This window comes from Ciconia boyciana, chromosome 1 (assembly GCF_034638445.1).
Source record: "Ciconia boyciana chromosome 1, ASM3463844v1, whole genome shotgun sequence".
In the NCBI taxonomy this organism is placed as follows: Eukaryota; Metazoa; Chordata; class Aves; order Ciconiiformes; family Ciconiidae; genus Ciconia; species Ciconia boyciana.
The window spans coordinates 62,288,703-62,309,216 of NC_132934.1; the positions used below are offsets into that span (position 1 = coordinate 62,288,703).

At 43.4% G+C, this 20,514-nt stretch overlaps 1 protein-coding gene across 1 annotated transcript in view; it reads right to left on the reverse strand.

Annotated features, from left to right (window-relative positions):
- Nucleotides 1-20,498, reverse strand: part of TXNRD1 (thioredoxin reductase 1) — a 54,745-nt gene extending 34,247 nt beyond the window's left edge. Inside the window, exons 1-3 of the mRNA XM_072871136.1 lie at nt 20,372-20,498; nt 19,858-20,020; nt 19,499-19,730 (exon numbers count right to left, since the gene is read on the reverse strand). Of these exons, the coding sequence (XP_072727237.1) occupies nt 19,499-19,526 (28 nt within the window). The 5' untranslated portion in view covers nt 19,527-19,730; nt 19,858-20,020; nt 20,372-20,498. The remainder of the gene's footprint in view (nt 1-19,498; nt 19,731-19,857; nt 20,021-20,371) is intronic.
- Between the last annotated feature and the right edge of the window lie 16 nt (nt 20,499-20,514).

Consider the following 20,514-nt stretch of genomic DNA (forward strand, 5'->3'; position numbering starts at 1 on the left):
TACATTTTGCCTCCTCGCCTGAACTCTACCAAAGTCTGAGCCCATAACAAGTCAGTAATGTTAAGACAGGCAGACCCAACATTATTTACACACACAGAATACAATGCTCACTGACAAGCACTGTTAATCAAGAGTGAACCACTGATGTCCCAAGAATGCTACTTCTGAAGGCTGGTATATGCCAGCCTTGAATCCTGCTGTCTACACACAGGACCAAGATATATGTTACACCCAATTTCAGAGAGAAGGCTAGAGGTACTTGTAATTAGCTACTTGTCCTTAAGTGTATGTAAAGCACCATGGGTGATCACTGCACAGAAATTATATGGCTAGAGTAAAATCTTTACTTTCCCTCCTATGTGTCAAATATTAAGAAAACAAAACCCAGAAAGTGAAAAAACCCTACCTCAGAGCATCTTTTGCACCTACTTATATAAGCAGAAGCTTGCAACAGTTGTATATACTCCTTATGGTTTGTAATTTCAGCCTGCAAGGAAGAAGTTCCATGGTGAGTGGAGCAAACAAAACCACTTCATCAATACCACAAAAACATGCACCTTTCCCAGGGCTAAAGGCTGTTTTTTCTCAAAGAATCTCACTGCCTGCATATGCAAGCACTGAGGAAGGACAAGTTAAGAAAGACTGAGCTATGCACTCAGTCCTTAAGACTGTTTGCTCGCTTATCTGTTTGGTGCACTTCCAGTGAAAACCAAAGAACTTCTGGGCATTTGAATAGCTCCTTCACTTGCAGAGTGCACGAACATTAACAGATGAGACTGTACAGTGAAATCACTCTCAACCTTTTCTCCCTGGATCACAGGTCTGTTTTCTTATCTGCTGGCTTCCCACACATGCAGTCTTCATGTAGCCCAAAGAAAGCACCATATGCATAAGACCAGAAAAGAAACTTGATGATTCTCTGGTTCTGCCAGTGATGATCCTCTGGTTCTGCCAGTGACTTGCCTGACATATTGTTGAAATGTCCAAAGGGTGTTTGAGTGTTTGAAATTATTGTGATAGGAAGCACCCCATCAGAAAGTAGACGCACAGGTTTTCTTGGCTTTATGCTCTCTCCATGTCTCACCAAGAAGCCCTTAAAACCATTGGTGAGAGTTACTTCATTAAGTTATTGCATTTTTCTTAGCAATCCCTGACTATTGATATAAACGAGAGTTGATCCAAACCAGCCCTAACTACACTAAGAGATTGGTTGTGCAATCTGGCTCACTGATGTCCTTTTCCACATTAATTTCCCTAAGCTACTGAATTTGTGAACAAATGTCAACAGGGTGTTTCATACAAAGTTTGATTCTGACTCGCTCTCAAATTCAAAACCCACCAAGCTTCAAGACTGACAAGTAAAAGAGTGAAGTGCATTTTCTTAAGAAATAGGAAGTTTTCCGAACTATGCTATTGCTTATATTTATTCAGTGTGTTGCTGCAAAGTGCTTTAGTTTTCATTGTATTTCATAGTATTTCATTGTTAATCTGCTTTTCATATCTAAGAGCTTAAGACTTCTTTCATTTAAATAAAGCATAGCTTGAATGGGATCAACATCAAGACATAATGTGGAATAACTTAACTTTGCACTTAGTTGAAACAGGGTACACAAACAGAAACTGGGGGGCTCTACTTTGGCACAGATTTCTGTTAACAAAGTCCTGGACTGTAGTCCACAGTGTTACTCCAAAACACCTATCTCCTTCATGAAAACAAATTCTTTTTTACCACAACTATTTGAGTATAAAAGGCATTTAAAAGCATTTTCATAAGTGGCAAAACATGTAGATACAAATTTTCTTCCAGGAACTTTTCAACCTAAGTGTTAAGTTCTCTAAGCCAGAGGAGAAAAAAACCTCCTTATTCTCAGAAAATCAAATGCAGTTAACATATGAAAAAGGCAGAAAATGACAGAAAGCTTCACAGCGCTGTTTTCTCAAAGGACAATAAAAATCTACTGAGAAGTTTTAATCTAGCCTCTACAAAGCAGGGCAGGAATTACAAAACGAAGACAAGCCAAAGAAGAAATACTGACGGAGGAATGACAAATGCCAGATCAAACAAAAAGACAAACTTTCAACTGACATCTACCTGAGGGCCTGATTCAAAGCTCTCTATACCTAATGGAAAAGGTACTACCCAAACGAAGGCCTTAAGTGACAAAATTCACCCCTTTGAGCTCAATTTTCTAATGAACATCTGAAGACTGACTCAGCAACATCCTCCAATCTGCTTTTCACTCAAGATGGGTCAACACTGTGTTTTGAGGGCTGCAATCCACCATCTTTGCATCCAAGAAGAACGAGAACAGTTGCTAACATGGGGCAAGAAGCTCAACACTAAAGTACCTCTTTCTCAGCCTCTACACAACGAGGCACTCAAGCTCATAACCTGTCACATTCTGACAGTCTGCAAAAGGGGTTCTGAAATTGGCCTCAGTTTCCAGTTCCTACAGAAAGAAGTAATTCCTACTTCCAGGCATTTATTTTCCTTTTGCTTTTCTGAATATCCATGCAGCTACCACGAAAGTCCAACCATAATATGAAAAAGTATTTTACTTTACTGGTTTCAACAGGGACATCACTGTACTCCTTGGCTTGTTATGAAAAGTCCTACAAGACATGTTTCTATTATAATAATGATGGAACTTGAAACCCCACTCCACAAGATCTGGGCTTTCTCACAGACTTTCCTAGCACTGCTCTCACCACCAAAGTCCTTAGCAGCATCAGACAATTGGTACTTGCCCTAGAAAGTCTTCAGCCTTTACTCTTACGTAATTGTTTACAGTAAACCATATAGGAATTAGCCAAGTTGCTCTAATTAGCACTAATAGGGATGTTTTCTGTGAGCATAACATCACATGCTGGCCTCAACTATTTCTAGAACATCTACAATACAAACTTTATTGGCTTAAACAGAACAAGGTGTATAAATTAAACAAAGGTAAACTTCAGATTATCTTTTCCTCAGTAAAAAGGCAGGTAATGCTAAATTAATTAGGTATCTTTGACCACTTCCATCTTCCATTTTATTTCATTGAACTAAATTAACTAGGTTATGAACAACTTAATATAAAGCTTCTCTGCCTCTGGAACTGTACTAAAAGCTGTAACATCTCATATAAAGATTTATATGCAATCTTTATGGAAAACATCATCTTACATGGTAATTTTAACATGGATTTTTGTCTATTCAAAAGTCACTGTTGCTTTTGGATTTACCCATATTAGTATAACGATTTGTCTAATCCAAATGAAAAAAAAGGAAGCTGATTTCTGGTATGACTACCTGTAGGTGTATCATGCTCACAGTGCCATCCGTACTGGCTCATCCTTCATTTGGGAATGACCTGGAAAAGCTGAGCTTCCTGATTTTTTTCTTGAAATTCCTGCAGCCAACACAAACCTGTGGCTCCCACAAACTGTGATTAATACTCTCATGCTACTTTGTTTTTTTTTCTGGTCAGTAAATAAACAACTCTCTGACAAGAGGAGGAAGCATCACCAGCCACAGTTGAACAAGTCTGGCACCTGAGGCACAGAGAGGTGAAACAGTACTCAGCTGGGCTAGAACAGGATCTCCTGGTGCTGGTTCCATTCATTAGTCTCTACTGCCATCGGCCATGCCTTTATTGTCTCTACCACAACTAAAGCCGTTTATTCATTCCCACACCTCTCTCTGTAATCAGGGTTGCATCCGAGTCACAGAGAACATAAAAACACGGTGGAAAATAGCTCACACACCATCAGTTTTTTTGTCAAACAAGCCAGTATTAAAAGTGAACATGGTTAAAAGAAAACAAGCTTTTTGCAGGTGATCTCCCAGAATGGGCATGAAGTTTAAGGCAGGTACTGTGCTGTGGAAAGTACTTGGGTACTTGGCTCAGAAGCCTGTGATTTTTTTCCCCCCCCCAAGCAGGGCTTGGGGGGGGGGGGGGGGGGGCAGGCACATTTATTTTAGTCCAGAGTAATCAAAGTTTCTTATCTTTGAGAAACAAAAGGACTTGGGTGGAACAATTTAATCCTGCTTGTAGGAGCCCAGCAAACCATGACATAGCATTTCTACAAGGTGAGTGAAGCAGGATAACCCAATAGGTCACTGCCCTCCAAACCGCCTTGCCACCTAAGTGATACAACAAACCCATCTGATGCATACAGGTTTTGACAACGATCTAGCTAGCAACAGTTGTGAAAGATGGGTGGAAAACAGTAAATACGGTACACTTTTGTGAGCTAGAATTACAGAGACATGCTTGCTTTGTGTCAGGCTGTGCAAACAGTGGAGGAGTTAAGGAAGTTAAGAGCTTCCTTCCCACCACACTGGGTATGCAATGCCAGGACACAGGCGAGGTGACCGTGCCAAACAACGCTTTCTTCTCCAAGCAGCTGATCCAACAAGTAAAACAGGCAAGTTTGCTAGAAGAGAAGATGAAATGAGGTGATATCTCAGTTCACTACATAAAACCGGTTCATTAGCAGATTCTTAAGAAAAGCTTAGGACTAGACTAGACTAAGATACTATTATTTTCTATGGAAACAGAAGTATTTGCATACTTTACTTACTTCCTCCCTTTGCATTTGTATCTCTTTTATGCAAATAAAAGTGCTGGGTCAGATAGCATTGTAACAGCCAAAAATTAAGGGGGGGGGGGGGGTCACACAGTTACACAGGGTTTGCCATAGACAAGTCTGACTACATAGTCAACAGTGCAAGGCACAGACAGTACATATAGGAAAGGCAATATGCTAAGGAAAGCAACAGCTGTGACCTTTCTGGAAGAAAAATAGAAGGTAAAACCAAGCTGAAGAGGAGGAAAAAGAGATGGTATCAGACCTAGCTTGGCAAGTTAGAGGATGGCTCTGTGAGGAAGACCTACAATGTGACATTGCATTCAAAAACAGAAGTTACTGAAAGGTATGAACGAGGAAAAACCTGAACAAGCACTGAATTTCACAGGAAATACACGAGTCAAGATGCTACAGACTGGAAGGCAGCTGCATTACAACAGGCAGATATAAAAACCCAGATATCAAAAACTGAGGAGCCAACAAAGATAAAACTTTCTCAGGAGATAGCAGTGGTGAAGTGCACTCACTTTAAACCATCAGAAAAAGGAGAGTAAGTTACCAATTCAGTGTGCTGGATAAGCCAAAGTGCATGATTTTATCTGGTATTTGTTTTGTTTTCTGCAAGTACAACCAAAAAGATAGCAAGACACCCTACCAAAGGATGTCCAAGACGGGCTTAATGGAGGAACAACCTTCAGACAGGAACAAGCGGTGAAGTTTTATCTCCAAGGAAGTCTTGAAACTAAAGAAACCATAACAGTGGACTGGAAAGAAGGGGACCAGTACCATACACTGTGAGGGCGAAGCACTGTTCCCGTTCACAGCAGAAATCAAGGGGATGGCATAACTGTAAACAAGGGTAGAGGAAGAACATGGGCAACCATGATGCCACCTCCAGGAGTCAAGTCCACTCTACTCTTCTCCACAAAGAGTGCTATGATACATCTGTTATTGTTACACCTGAGTAGTTCACATGTAAATTACATGGTCAAAACATTTGCAGGAAATACTGCAAAAATAAAAATATTTGGGGCCTCATTATTCACACACTCACCACACCTAAATGTCAAGGCAACTTAAATCACCATCACTCTTTGTATTCCAGCACAGAACCAGGACCACCAAAGTGGATCCCTTGTTATTCTATCTCAGTTACGGTGTATTCAGAGGCTCTCATATCAGCACTAAAAATGCGGAGCAATGATTTTAACAATAGTTTGTTAATTCACTTTGTTGAATCCAACCCAAATTTCATTCCAAGACTATTATAACTTTCCAGGCCCACCAGTGAGCGTGTGCCGTGCCCTGAGCGCCCAGTCCTCAAAGGAGCTGAGCAACTTCAACTTACATGAAAGTCAAACTGAACTGAAAATGCAGCTGCTCATAAAATTCATCTAGCATGAGGATCTGGGGGGAAAAAAAGCAGCACTTGAGGTGATACCAAGGTAGGGTCCCACAGAAACAAACAATGTGTTTTATAAAGCAAAAACTGCAAGCCAGGCTGTCGTAATTCTGAGATGTGTAAGTTCAGCCCCTTATTGTATAGCTTTGATTTTTCTCATTAATCTATTTTGCAGTAAAACACATGTTTATAATACAGAAAACTAAACTAGTGCGGAGATAAATTAACAAAGTCAGGAAAGGCATTATATTGAGTTATTTCCAGTTTTCACACCTTTACAGCCACCAAATGTCATAAATACTGCATATGCAAAATGCAATTGGTGAAGTAAACTGAATGCTATTTGAAGATTGTAGGATAATCTTTTTGAAAGCACAAGCTAAGGACAAAAGAATGTCTTTAATAGCTACGTTATGCAAAACATATATAAGCACTGTATCTTAACTTTTTTACTTTTTCCTGTGATAGTCATAATTTTCCTTGACAGTTTTGCTCATTACCAGCTTGCTACTCTTTGCTTTTTTAAACATCCTTTTAGATATTACAGTGAATGAATAACTCTGAGTTTATTACTCCCATTGACAAAATGATGGAAGGGTGGGAATAGATCCAGAGAGTAATTAAGAAATTCTTACAGCTAGGAATGGCCCAATTTCTTCCTCCTACTACACACAGAAGTTTAAATATGCCTCGTCCAAGAGATGTATGTAGATATTAAAAAAAACCCCTACTGCCTGGCATGACTAACTATAGAAAGGGGTTAATTTAAAATTGTTCATGTTTTAGAGTCAGTTAAACAATGAGTAATTACCTTATTTGAACTATGTTTAAGTAAATTACATGTATCTATTCGTATTTCTGTAATTATTTGGTTTTAAGCTTCTATTTAATCTCTTCAACAGCACCCACAACTCTCCTCATCTCTTGTCCTTGATGGATGTTAAAAAATTTGACATGTTCCTTCAGGAAACGGACGCAGGGTTTGAGATAATCCACTGGTACATGACCATGCCAGAAGCAAAGCCACCTAGATGCTGCAACATAAACACTGACATCATAGTTTAAACCAACTTTCCTGGATAATTACTTTAAGATGCTGCCAGCATTGCAGAACGGACAGTGGGGAGTAGCAATGTCTTAAACTGAAAAACCAAAGATACAGCAGAGCATATAAAGCGAAGCCCAAACAGTATGCTCTTTTAAGTCATTTAGCCTAAATGAGTCAGCTCCACAAGGCTGAAAAAGCTTGTTAAGATGCAGGCTTCATTTCTGAGTTTGTGTCAGCAGATACATCATCGTCCAGAGGAACCAGGTTTGAGTGTAACTCCACAGCAGTTTACTCTGCCCCAAACTCTGTGCTATCACACCTGCTTAGCTTTCAATATCCAATTTAAAGGTAAATCAGGTATTTCTAAATTATGACGTGGTACTGCCAGCATTAGGTAAGGGAACTGTTCTTGGTTAACCCTAACTGGTCTCAGGGCACTGCACTGCCCTGAAAGTACAAGGACAACTGGACTCTCTTGACAGGGGTTTGAGAGATTTCTTTTTTTCCAGTCCTTCCTGTTAGGGTCAAGGAACATCCAGTGCTTCCAACACCAGGCCTTTAACTCAGATTGGAGGATTTTACATTGGTATAATTGAAAAATATGAAGCAACATGGAGCCGTAGTGATAAGCTATTTCATGAGTTTTAACTGTTACAAACCTCACCTTTGTATGTGCCAGCTCCTGCTGTGCTCCCTCCTTACACAAATTCTTACTGCACAGACATCTTTATTCTCTGTTTGCCAATATATATTATAAAACTGTACATTATCTTAAAGCTACCAAGGTGTTTTAGCTTCGATGTTCTCCAATTATTGCATATTTTAAAATACCTTTAAAAATGAACCCCTTTCCCAAGGATTTGGTAGAGCTGAAAACACTCCTCCAGTAGTAGATGCTCAGTGAAATACTACATCTTAAGAGTGCTTTTTCATTTATGCAGAACTGCTGTACAGCGCCAGATGTAAGCATAGGTTAATTTTCAGGCATTCATTACTTCAAGCTCATTATTTCTTTTTTCATTGGGTTTTATAGAGCCAGTAAGAGCACGGTTAATGCTCAATCCAAAGAGCATCGGAGACTGAAGTTCTGACTCCAAAGAGGTACAAAGCAGACAGCCAAACCACAAATTTCCCCAGTGCTGTTGTGGCAACATGCCTCACTCCTGGCAGACAGAAATTACCTCCACAGACCAGAGGGCTGTTCAGCTCCCACCGAACTCAAAACCTTTTTCCCTCCGCAGCGCACACTCAGGCAAGCTGCGGGCTCCCTTCGGGCAGCAGCTGTGACTAGGACCCTCAGCCCTGGGAAGCCCACTGCCAGTGCTGCTGCCCGCACATCCTCAGGGCCAGGGTCCCACGCCCGGGCTCACGACGCGCAGCACCTCCCCTTGCTCCTGTAAGCGAGATGATGCGTAAAGCCCTGCGCAGCCCCACAGCCACCTGCGTTGGCCTCAAATAAAGTAAGTCAGGAGAACAATCAAGCATCAGAAGCTGTGTTTGGGAACATGTAAGGAACACGCGCCGTCGCATCTACGGTCCCACCAGCCGAAGGCACATTAAAGTTGTTTTGCAGTGCCGGTACTCCCGTACCCAGAAGACGCACCTGAAGGCGCCCGGCCGGCAGCAGGGCGGGGGGGCCCGGCCCGGCTGCGCCCCGCTCCGACCTCCCGGGTGTTCCACCGGGAAACCAAAGTGATTTTCTTCGACTGCCCTCCCGCACCGCCGCACTCCGAGCCCACCGCCCCGCTGGGAAGCGCTGCCAGGCAGGTGCCTGCCCGCCGGCAGCCGTCTGCTGCCTACCTGCCGGGCGCTGCCGCTCCGGGCCGCCGCCGGGCGCCTGCCGCACCGCCTTGCTCTTCCGCAGCGCGCTCCCCATGGCGCGGCTCGGCGCGCAGCGCCGCGGCCGCGCAGCCACCCCCTCCTCGGCGGCGCCCCCTGGCGGCAGCGGCCGCCCCTTCCCCGCCCCCGCGCAGCCCTCGCGGCCCCAGCCCGGCTCCGTCGCGACGGCGACAGGCGCGGGCGCAAGCCCAGCCCGGCGCTGGCGCGACCCCTGGCGGCTCCCGAGGCCGGGCGGGCTTTGGCGGGGAGCGGGGCGCCGAGGGCGGCCGCTGGCGCCAGGCCGGGCGGCCCGAGGCGGTGCCGAGCCGGAACCGCAGGTGGGGAGCGGGGCAGCTTCGCCCTTGAGTTCTGCCGTCGGTTTTACTTCTTCCGTGAGGCGGGCAGCCAAGGGGGCCGTGCCGGGCAAGCTCCGGCGGGGGCGCTCCGGCGGGAGGCTGCCAGCACTGAACGCTGCCTGAAGGCAGCGCTTTCTGCAGCGGGGATGGGGCGAGGGGCTGACCCTCCCGGTCGAGCCGCAGGACGGCCGGGGGAACCGGGTCCCACGGCCGAGCGGACCCGCCTGCTGCGATCTAAGGGATGCTGGCGTTAGAAAAGCATCCAGGAGGTGTTTTAGAAATACTTTTCCTCACAATTAATGGTTCATTCTAAGAAATCTCTCTATATAAAGAAGACGCTCTAACGGAAAGGTTAACTGCGTGAGGCAGAAAGTCTGATGGGGCTTATCACACTGCTCCCTTCTGGGCTCTGGACATTCTTTGTCATCACCATCTCACAGCGCTACCCAGGTCGTGGCCCCATTGTGGTGGCTTTCACATGAATATGTGGCAAGAGGAGTGCCTGCCAAGAAGGATTTGTGGCATAAACCGAGAAGACAGACAGGGTAAGATGAAAGCTGTGACCCTATAAACCACTGACAAACCCACACACAAACGTCTGCTGTTATTGTCGGCTCCAATGTGGAAGCGTGTGACTTGTTATACCAAACATGGCAATTCATCTGATCAGTATTCTCGCTTAGGGCAAATACTGACATTTGTTTGAAAGGTTTTAAAAAGATGCTAAACCAACCGTTAATGTTTTTGGTGGACAGATCTTCTTTTCAGTTGCACAGATCGACTACTGGGCTGTACGCTGAGCGAGCCTGAAGGCTGCTGTAACGCTAAAGCACTGCAACGAAATGCATGCTACAGGCAGGAGCTCTTACTCTTAGTCAGCAGGCAAGACTCGGGAGCTCTTAGTCCAATCCTAGCACGACCATCGGGCTGCTCTGTGGTCCCGCGTAAGTCACTCACACTACGCGTCCCCCAGTGTAAAATGTAAATGCTGTGTCTGTTTATCCTATAACCCCTTCAGAGTTGTGAGTATCTTACCAACACTTTTAGTACAGGACCCCAACCACATTGGCTCTCAGTACTCTGCCACAATAGTAATAATGAGCGACAGTGAAGGACCAGAAGAAAGGGAAGAAAGAGAAAAGGATGATAACTTTGAGTCTTGAGGTTTAAGAGGCATTGCCTCCCTGTCCTCAGCTTTTTTGCACAGAGGATGCCAGCAGTTCCTCTCTCTGGTGCTGTATTACTCTTCCACTCTGCAGTGGCATCGCCGGTGTCAGCTGGAGTTTCTAATACCAACCCCCCCCCCAACCAAACTTAAGACTGTAAGTGGAAAACAGTCCCTGAACTCTCTGTGGGAATGATCACTGAGATTTTAGCAATTATGTCTTCAATATAGATGACTGTAATAGCAAAAATTATTACGATAATGAGGATAATAATTGTTACGGGCATTCAGGGATTATTATAGCTTCAGAAATAAAGTTATTAAAATAATTTGCTGAACAAGCTTAGGGAAGGAACTCTATTCCACCAAACCCCATCTCAATATTTTCATTAAATGGGGACTACCAGCTGGCAATTCAGTCAATCTGAGAAAAATCAAGTTTAAAAAAACACCTTGGAGTGCTGTTCCTGTCCTTGAAATCATTCATAATGTTTCATTTTGCTTATTGTTTTGCAATTATGTTCTAATCACATTTCCTTTCATTAAGAAAAGGCTTTACGTTGCTGTGGTGAAGATCCATTGAAGCAATGGCAAAAATGGAAGTTCTACATTTAAGATGTTGTCCTGGTTTCGCGTTTGTCCTGGTTTCACGTACCCAAGAGTCGGGCCACTGAGGAACACCAAAACAACCAGCAGGTGGATCAGGCTGCTACGACTGAAGTGGCTCAGGTGGATCTGGACTGGCAACATAAGGGTGAATTATTTATAGCCCGGTGGGCCCATGACACCTCAGGCCATCAAGGAAGAGATGCAACATATAAATGGGCTCGTGATCGAGGGGTGGACTTAACCATGGACACTATTGCACAGGTTATCCATGAATGTGAAACATGCGCTGCAATTAAACAAGCCAAGTGGTTAAAGCCTCTGTGGTATGGAGGGCGATGGCTGAAATATAAATATGGGGAGGCCTGGCAGATAGATTATATCACGCTCCCACAAACCCGCCAAGGCAAGCACTATGTGCTTACAATGGTGGAAGCAACGACCGGATGGCTGGAAACATATCCTGTGCCCCATACCACCACCCAGAACGCTATCCTGGGCCTTGAAAAGCAAGTCCTGTGGCGACATGGCACCCCAGAAAGAATTGAGTCAGACAACGGGACTCATTTTTGAAACAACCTCATAGACACCTGGGCCAAAGAGCATGGCATTGAGTGGGTATATCACATCCCCTATCATGCACCAGCCTCTGGGAAAATTGAGCGATACAATGGACTGTTAAAGACTACACTGAGAGCAATGGGTGGTGGGACGTTCAAACATTGGGATACACATTTAGCAAAGGCTACCTGGTTAGTTAACACTAGAGGATCTGTCAATCGAGCTGGCCCTGCCCAATCAAAACTTTTACGCACTGTAGAAGGGGATAAGGTCCCTGTAGTACACATAAAAAACATGCTGGGGAAGACGGTCTGGGTTACTCCTGCCTCAGGCAAAGGCAAGCCCATTCGTGGGATTGCTTTTGCTCAAGGACCCGGGTGTACTTGGTGGGTAATGCGAGAGGATGGGGAAGTCCGATGTGTACCTCAAGGGGATTTGATTTTGGGTGAGAACAGCCAATGAACTAAATGGTATAATGTCAATTGCTATATAATACTGTGTGTCATCACTTTTTCAGTAAGGATCACCCAGATTAATGAAGAATGAACTTCAACGAAAGCAAGCAAAGTGCAGTGGTGATGGAACCAAAACTGGCTTCAACATGCAACAATCCAACACCACAGACCATCTCTTCTGCCCTGAAGGACTATTATGACAGATGGAGCCCAAAGCCATGGACTAAATGAACTTAATTGTATTAGAAGGGGTAGAACCTGGGCAGGACGTAAATGGTATAGAATAAGGGGTGGATACTGTCCTGGTTTCGGCTGGGATAGAGTTGATTTCCTTCCTAGTGGCTGGTGTAGTACTGTGTTTTGAGTTTTAGTATGAGAATAATATTGACAACACGCTGATGTTTTGGCTGTTGCTGAGTGGTATTTACACTGGTCAAGGACTTTTTTCAGCTCCCCATGCTCTGCCAGGTGCCCAAGAAGCTGGGAGGGGACACAGCCAGGATTGTTGATCCAAACTGACCAAAGGGCTATTCCATACCATATGATGTCATGCTCAGTATATAAACCCGGGGAAGAAGAAGGAAGGGGGGGACATTCGGAGTGATGGCGTTTGTCTTCCTAAGCAACCATTACGCATGAGGGAGCCCTGCTTTCCTGGAGGTGGCTGAACACCTGCCTGCCCATGGGAAGTAGTGAATGAATTCCTTGCTTCGCTTTGCTCGCGCGCGCGGCTTTTGCTTTCCCTATTAAACTGTCCTTATCTCAACCCACGAGTGTTCTCACTTTTACTCTTCCGATTCTCTTCCCCATCCCACCACGAGGGTGGGGGGGGGAGTGAGTGAGCGCCTGCGTGGTGCTTAGTTGCCGTCTGGGGCTAAACCACGACAGTTGTTTTGTAAGTTTGAAAACCAGTTCATCCAAAAATCCGAATTATCCGAAATCACTTAAAAGTTTTAAGTAAGCAAAGTAAGCAAGGGGTCTGTCACCGCAAAATAGAATCTGGATGCTGCACCCAAAGGCTAGCATTCATTTCCACCTTCTTTACCCCACCCCTCCAAATCTGTTGCTTCTTCCTACAGTTTTACTGGCCCACATCACCTCTTATGTTAGTTATTACAACTCCTCACAAACACTGCCTTCAGGCCACTCAAAGTACAGCCTAAGAACTTATGTTCCTTAACTCTTATTTTAATTGGACCACTCCTGATCTTGGCCTCTTAAAAGAGAACTCCTTTCCAGTTTTTCCACAGGCTTCATGCTGTCTCCTGAATCAGAGGTTGTGATTAACTCCAAGGTCCTATAAAACTCTTTCCTTTTGGCTGATTTATTATCTTGCCAGATCACATCATCCTCTCTCCAGTTTTACCTACTCCTTTACCTTGTTTGTGTGCTTCTCCATAGAGGTCTTCTGTTTGCTCTTACGGTGTTCCCCATGTTAAATCTGTTTTCTGGGCAGATCCCAAAAGTATCTGCCCTCTTCTTATTTAAATTTTGCCTAGAAATTACACTTTTTATGAGGCTTATGAAAAGCCAAGTACATCAATTTATCTTATAATTTATTCTTAGGTGACTGAACTGCACACATGCATGAGGTCCAGTGTTGGACCACTGAAATATAAGCAGAATATGATGACAAGAAGAATGCAAAGTGGAAGGAAGAGGATGGAAGAAAAATATTCCAGTTATTACTGATGTGATCTCCTGACGCCTTGTCTGTATGTTACATAATTTTTGTCAGTCTTTTCCTTTCTCTCCCTGTTTAGACTCTTTGAGAGAGAGACTTTATCTTCCTCTGTGTTTAGCAAACGCTTGACATTTCAATTTCTACTGCTGTCCTCATAAATAATCTTCATGCTGTCCTTTTCCAGTAGCAAGGACACACCTAGGAGAGCGGTCTTCAGGATCATAAAGTTGAGGGACACCCTGGATCCTGTGATATCTCCTTAAATAGATACAGACACCACCTTAAACCCCTGTTGGAGTCAGAGATACATCTGCATACTGAAGTCCCTGCGAGACTGAAAGCCTATTTCAGTCCGATTCCAAAGCACTGATTTAAACATGCTTTGGGTTTGTCTGTCTGTTAGTTCCATCTATGTGAAAATTTAGTGCAGATCTTCAGAACTGCTGTGTTAAGAACCAGGACAGCAAAGACTGTCTCATTAGAAATATCTGTAGAACAAAGGAAAGTATTGAAAATCTGTCGCATTGCCTCCTGTTTTCAATATTGGACTATCAGAAGGCATAGACTGCATAAGCTACCAGCGTTGGGATTAAGAGATCAACTGTGATAAACTCAATTAATGTGTAAAAAATCTACAAAATACTTGAATTACTAATAAAAATAGTAATTGCATTAAGGTATTAACTGATAATGTTCTTTATAAAGATGAAATGTAAGGTGTTCTACTCTGTCTTGAAATCTCGGTTTTTTATAGCAAACGTATTTGGTTTCATGATTGCTGCTGAAGAACGCTGTAACAGAGCTGTGATAATCTAAACGGTATGTCAATGGGACCAGTCCCTCAGTTGTTTCTGAGATAATTGATTCCTAGCTCCCTGTGGCTATTATAAGAGTGATCATTAAAATATTGGAATTTCTGTTCCAACAGAGATTTCTGTATATTCCTTCTATATATAAACTAGGAGGAAGGCTGTCTCAGTAAATGAAGAGCCCACAGTGCCACCTTCTTATAAAGTACAGAATTCTTGGGGCTGAATGCAAAATCACCTCACTATTAGCATTATTAAAGCTGACACAGTCCTTGCATTTTCAGAATATTAACGTCATTGAAATACCACCAGTCATTTTTGCAAGCTTAGATTCATCTTACCTTACGTCAGCCACCTGAAAGTTTGGCCGCTTGTGCAAGCTCTCGATCTAAGCTCCTTCTGTAGTGAACAGAGAAAGACAGGCATGTCCAGATGGTAACTCATCCCTCCAAGGACAGGCACTTGTAACGAGTGAGCCTATCCCTCTCCCTATCCCTTAGTTTGGACAAATTCGAGTGAGAAGAATTCCAGCTTCATGTTTAAGTTGACAGAAGAAATCTATGTCTCTGCCTACGCTGCAAATGTGACAGTGTCAGTATCTTAGTGACAGTTAAGGGGCACAGTTGAGAACCACCCAGTGCAACAGATTCTAAGAAGAATTTTTTGTTAGTGATGCCGCTGACACAACGGTAATGTATGCAGCCCTTTGAATCAGTGCAGTTTGGAATCCCATACAATCACCTCTACAGGAAGGAAACTACAAATACTGAGAAGTGCCACAGCCTCTGGAAACCTCTGATACTTCCAGGAAAGTCCTGAACTCCTCCAGTCACGCCAAGCAAAACTAAGTGATCAAATCTATTACCATTATGCACTTCAACCATATGGACAAAATGTGAGAACATAGGCTTTATGAAAAAATTTTCATGATACAGAGCAAAACTTAGTTCTGTAGTCCTCCAGAGCCCGTACTCTGTAACGCCAGTATATCAGCACCCACAGCCTCAGGGCTTTCATAACTGTAACTCTGTAATCAGAACTGAACTGGGCCATAGTCCACATTTCCTCACTTCCCATCTTCATCTGACCTGCCTTCTGCGCTCCCTCTGCAGTACCCCAAACAGAGCTGTAATGGAACCCAGCTTCCTCACCCATGGGAGATGTAGGGTTTCACTGCATAGCCATTAAGCAGCTGCTTGTTCTCTCGCACAGTAGAATTCAATAAGACATCTTTTGCCATACTTATGCTGCTGAGAAATTTCAATCCCACATGTAGCTGATAATAGGAGAAAACCCAAAACGCATAACCACAGAATGCAGATGAATGCAGATGATAACAAATAAACCCACATAAACGACACTTCCAAATGTGTCACAAATTTAGCTACAAAAAATTAAGTTAAAATTTTACTAGAGCTACTTAGGTTTTTCATTTTATACTTTGTATTACTTCTCATAAGGTTTGAAAAAGCTAAATGATTTCATCCTTTTCTATTTAAAATGAGCATTGATTTTTTTTCCCCCTGTGTTTTGAAAAGAGCCAAAACCAATGCAAATGTTTTTATCCAGGAGGCTGTAATGGCACAATTGCAAAGCAAGGCTCCTGTCAGATTGCATCTCAAAACTGTGGCATTGCTTTGTTGAAAACAAAGCAGAGAAGAAACTGTTATAGTTTCACCGCCAACTGTTGCTGTATTATTCATGGACAAGTTAGAGCCTTCTGCCAAAATCTCTTCTACTCCTTCAAATGGTTCTGTCTGGACCATCATCTTGCACGTGTACTTTTAAGTTCTTTGTTATTCTTGTGGAATGTTTATACTTGATGTTTTAGACATGTTTTAACATATACATTACCTGATTACAAGTCAGTTCTGCTCCAGGTACATTTCAAAGGGATTGCTGCTAGCCACATTTAACCCCACCTGGCTCAGATTAACTAGCACATCTAAACTTCAAGTGGTATCTGTGGATCTACTTCCTTGACTACCCGTTCCACTGGTGAAAACAATAAATTGATTTTTCTTTTATCTAAGGGAACAAGACTTAGGCATTCGTGCACTGCCTATCTGTCTTAGCTCCCCCAATAACTTTTGAAACGTTGGCCAATTTTAATCAAATTTACTTAGTGGAATATGTCTCAACACACTACACTTCTGTACGTCTTATGGAAGAAAGGCAGTTGAGCAGTGGCGAGGAAAAGGCTCAAAAATGAGTTCAGCTCTTATTAGAGATTGCACAGAGGAGCTCAGTCTCAAGAAGTCTTCAGCAAATGGCTTCACTTGTCATTTGTTACCTGTGGTACTCCTACCTCTCCTGTTCGTGTAGTACCTAAGCAATTCACAGTCCAGCTCAAAGTAGGAAAGTAATATTGCTACTGATTCAGCAGATGGGGAATTGAGGCACAATATGATTAAAATTCAGACTTTCAAAGGTATTTATGCACCTCTCAGTTGAAATCTGATGGCCTGGATTTACAGTAATTTTCCCAAGGTCATACAAGAAGCGTGCAGTAGACCTGCAAATTGAATCCAAGCTTGCACCTTGCTCTTTGGACCATACTTCCTGGCTGTAGTAATTTCAGAATCACAATCTGCCCAGCCCCCTCTTTGGCTGGATATCAGTCTGCTGTGAATAAACACATCCTTTGGTCCTCATGGTGTGGATGTCAAAGCTGGCTACTATTATAGCTCTGCCTCTCGGGCGTACTGTCACAGTACAGACCCTATACATGATTCCCTTTCAGAGCTGTGGGACCACACAGCATGAAGGCCACCTGAGCACCTCGTTCCTTCCAAGTGTAGCAGAAATTTTACTGTTAAAGGGGCAATACTATCTAAAAGCAAGGTATACTTGGGTAGCTAAAGAATTTTTCAACACAAGTGAGAGCTACTGATCCTTGGAAAAATGAAAAATGTCCTGAACTTCAGTTAATTCCATCTGATCTCATCCTACTGTGACTTGGTTAATTACCTGTAGATAATTTCTTCTGGATTTCCGCATTCAATCTTTTTTCACGTAACACTGCCTGGCTCTGTAGCATCTTCCAAGTATCTTTTAATTAGGATTGTCTAATACAAGTAAGAATGCTCTCATTTACAAAAAAAGAGTTAACAAGCATTAGGAAGATCACTGTTAAGAATAAAAATAAATTCCTGAAGCACCATGGAGTTCATAGTTTGACAACAGACCTATTTCCAGTCTGTAACACTCAGAATTTCGCAGTAATGAGACTCTGGAGAATGTTAGATGAGCCCCCCACTACCATCCAGTGCTATTTCTACAAAAATTGTAATTTCTTCTTTCAAACACATACTTTTCCAAATGACAGAGTCCAGACCACAAGTAAGGCACATTTTGGAGCAGGATGATGTATCTGTTCTGGTTTAAAGAAGCACACTTGCTCACCGTTGGCAGCTTTCTTAGCTAACACCTACCAAGTCAAACAGAAGATATCTGAAGATTTTGATTTCCTTACTGAAAACTTCAGACACAAAATGACAACCTCACCAAATAGATCATAACCTCACGAAACTCTCTTAAACCATACTGCAGTTAACTCCACCTGCTCTTGAACATTATTCCCCTCTTTTTGTATAGACAGAATTTGAGCTGACCTAAAAGGAGAGCTGGATTGGGTACTGAATATGAGGAACACGCTGCAGACTGGAGGAATTGTGTACAAACCTGGAGAATATAGAATCTAAATGACATGATGAGGAATTTGAGACTGTAACTGATAAGCAGCTAGATAACAAAGCAACAAGCATTGTACTAGATGATTTATCAACATTCACACAAGACACCCCTGATATTGTACAGAGGGGAGATGCAGATCAGACATGCTGAAATACACCTTTTCAGGATATACGGTATGAATAGAATACATGGTGCTGCAAATACATGGAGCTTGAGAATGTACTTAGCATATGGATAAAATAATAAACCAATTAAAGACTGCATGATAAATGTGTGACAGAAATTGTTACTAATGGAGGAACGTAAGATAAAATGTATGTAAAGGGGAATGCTGGCTTGGATTCTCTGGCTTCAGTTGGCTGACAAGTTTAACCACTGAGTGCTGTTCTGACAGCAGTAACAGTGAACACTTGTTCCCATTATGCATCCTAAAGAAAAGCGTTGAGTAAAATAAATGGGTAAGTAGTTTTTCCATCAATACAACACTGATAAATCCCAGCAAAAATGCCACAGGAGAAACAATTAATATGTTTGTTTCAAGTCTGAAAAATATGCAGTTGAAAGATTTGAGGGCCGTGCTTTCAAGGAAAGGTTTAAAATATTGACTAGCTGCTCAAAAAAAGGGCAGTCTGCTCTGTGCCCTGAAGAACCTGCGTGCTGGTCAGCGTTCATCTTTCTACTCACTTGTGAAATTCTGGGTTGAGATGAGAGAATCCATCCAAAGATCTTAAAACTGCACAGCAAGATGAATAGTGTATTGTCATGGCATTTTATTTAGTGAACACAAACTATAAAATAGATAAAGGGGGAAATGCATTCCCTAAAGTCCCAAACTTAGTGAATGTTCTTGCATTACTTCACATCTTCTGAGCATTTTCAAAAAAAATAACTAATTACAGCTCACATTACCCAGGAGGCAGAATCAAGCTGCATATAGCATTTGCAGTAAAAACCTGAGGCCATGCAAAATTTGTCTCATTTGATGTTTCAGTTTAAACTCAAAACAATCCAAATACAATTTTGGACATTTTGAGTGGATCTGAATCTTTATGATGTATCAAAACATATGAAACTAATGTTATGTGAAACCAAGTGGAAATGTGTAAGGTTTATTGAGTTTTACTTTGTTTAAATCCAAATGCCAGAAGAAAGCTAGGAGAGGAATGGACTGTACTTATCAGGTATTAACCAGAAGAAGAATGCTAGCAGAGGCCATTGTGAAACATGAGTTTCATACCAGTTTAGGTAAAATACCCAAGATCCTCAAGTAATGAAGAATGACTATAGGTTATTAAGAGCTGCACAAAACAAAATTATTCTTCCTACCTCCATTGTGGAAATTGCACATACACATGTGGTGATGGCAGATGTGTGGAATGTCTTTGGCTGCCTTCAACCAGAAGAAAAATCCCTCTCTCTGATTCTAGCGAATGTCAGGATTGGTGGATTATGAAGTGTTTCATATAAATGCTTCATAAGAGAGGTTTATAAATCTCAGTGGAGAAGTCAGTCCAACTATCATCTTCACTCAGCAGCCCATATTTCTTCAGGAGAAAGCCTAAAAGTGGAAGGAAAATGTGCTTTTTACGCCCTGTATCACCAGAGGGAAACAACCCTTTCAGGTTTGCAGTAAGATTTTATTTCTGTAGAGGGAAGGGGCAACACATAACCTCAGATCCTCTCACCCAAGGTTTTGTTCCACCAAACGGCTGGTTGGGACTCAGGTCCCATGGGCCATCCTCCTCCTTCATCGACCTCCTCTTCTTCATCAGCCTCTTCTTTCTCAGTCTATGTGGGACCTAGGAAGTCACTGGGGGATGTAACATGTTTTCCTCTCAACTGGTGAACCTAGACGCAGGTGTAGGAGAGCTTTGAATAGAGCTGAGGAACTTCTCGACCCTCTATAAAAATGGTGCCTGCCCTGCTGACAGCAGACCCCCGCCACTGAAGTGATCGGGGGAGAGGACGGGGACAAGGCCAGGGGGACACAGCCGGGAAGGCCGCTCTCTCCCCCATTCCCCACCTCCCAGGGCTTCCCTTACCCCAGCTCCGGGGACGAGCTGCGCTTGGTCAAGCGACCCCACTACACCAACACCCCCACCAACAGCTCTGCACCCCACGGGAGAGAGCCCTTTTGCGGGCGACAGCCCTCCCTGACAGGGCGGGAGCCTGGAGACGCACCCCAACAGGCGCTTTTACCTCAGCCCAGCCGCGGGGCCCCCTTCGCCCCTCGGCGCGGGGGAGGCGGCCCAGGCCGGGCGCCTCCGACCGCATAAAGGAGGCGGGCAGGGCCGGGCCGGGCCAGCGGCGGGAGGGAGTGCGCTGAAGGGAAGAGCCGGCGC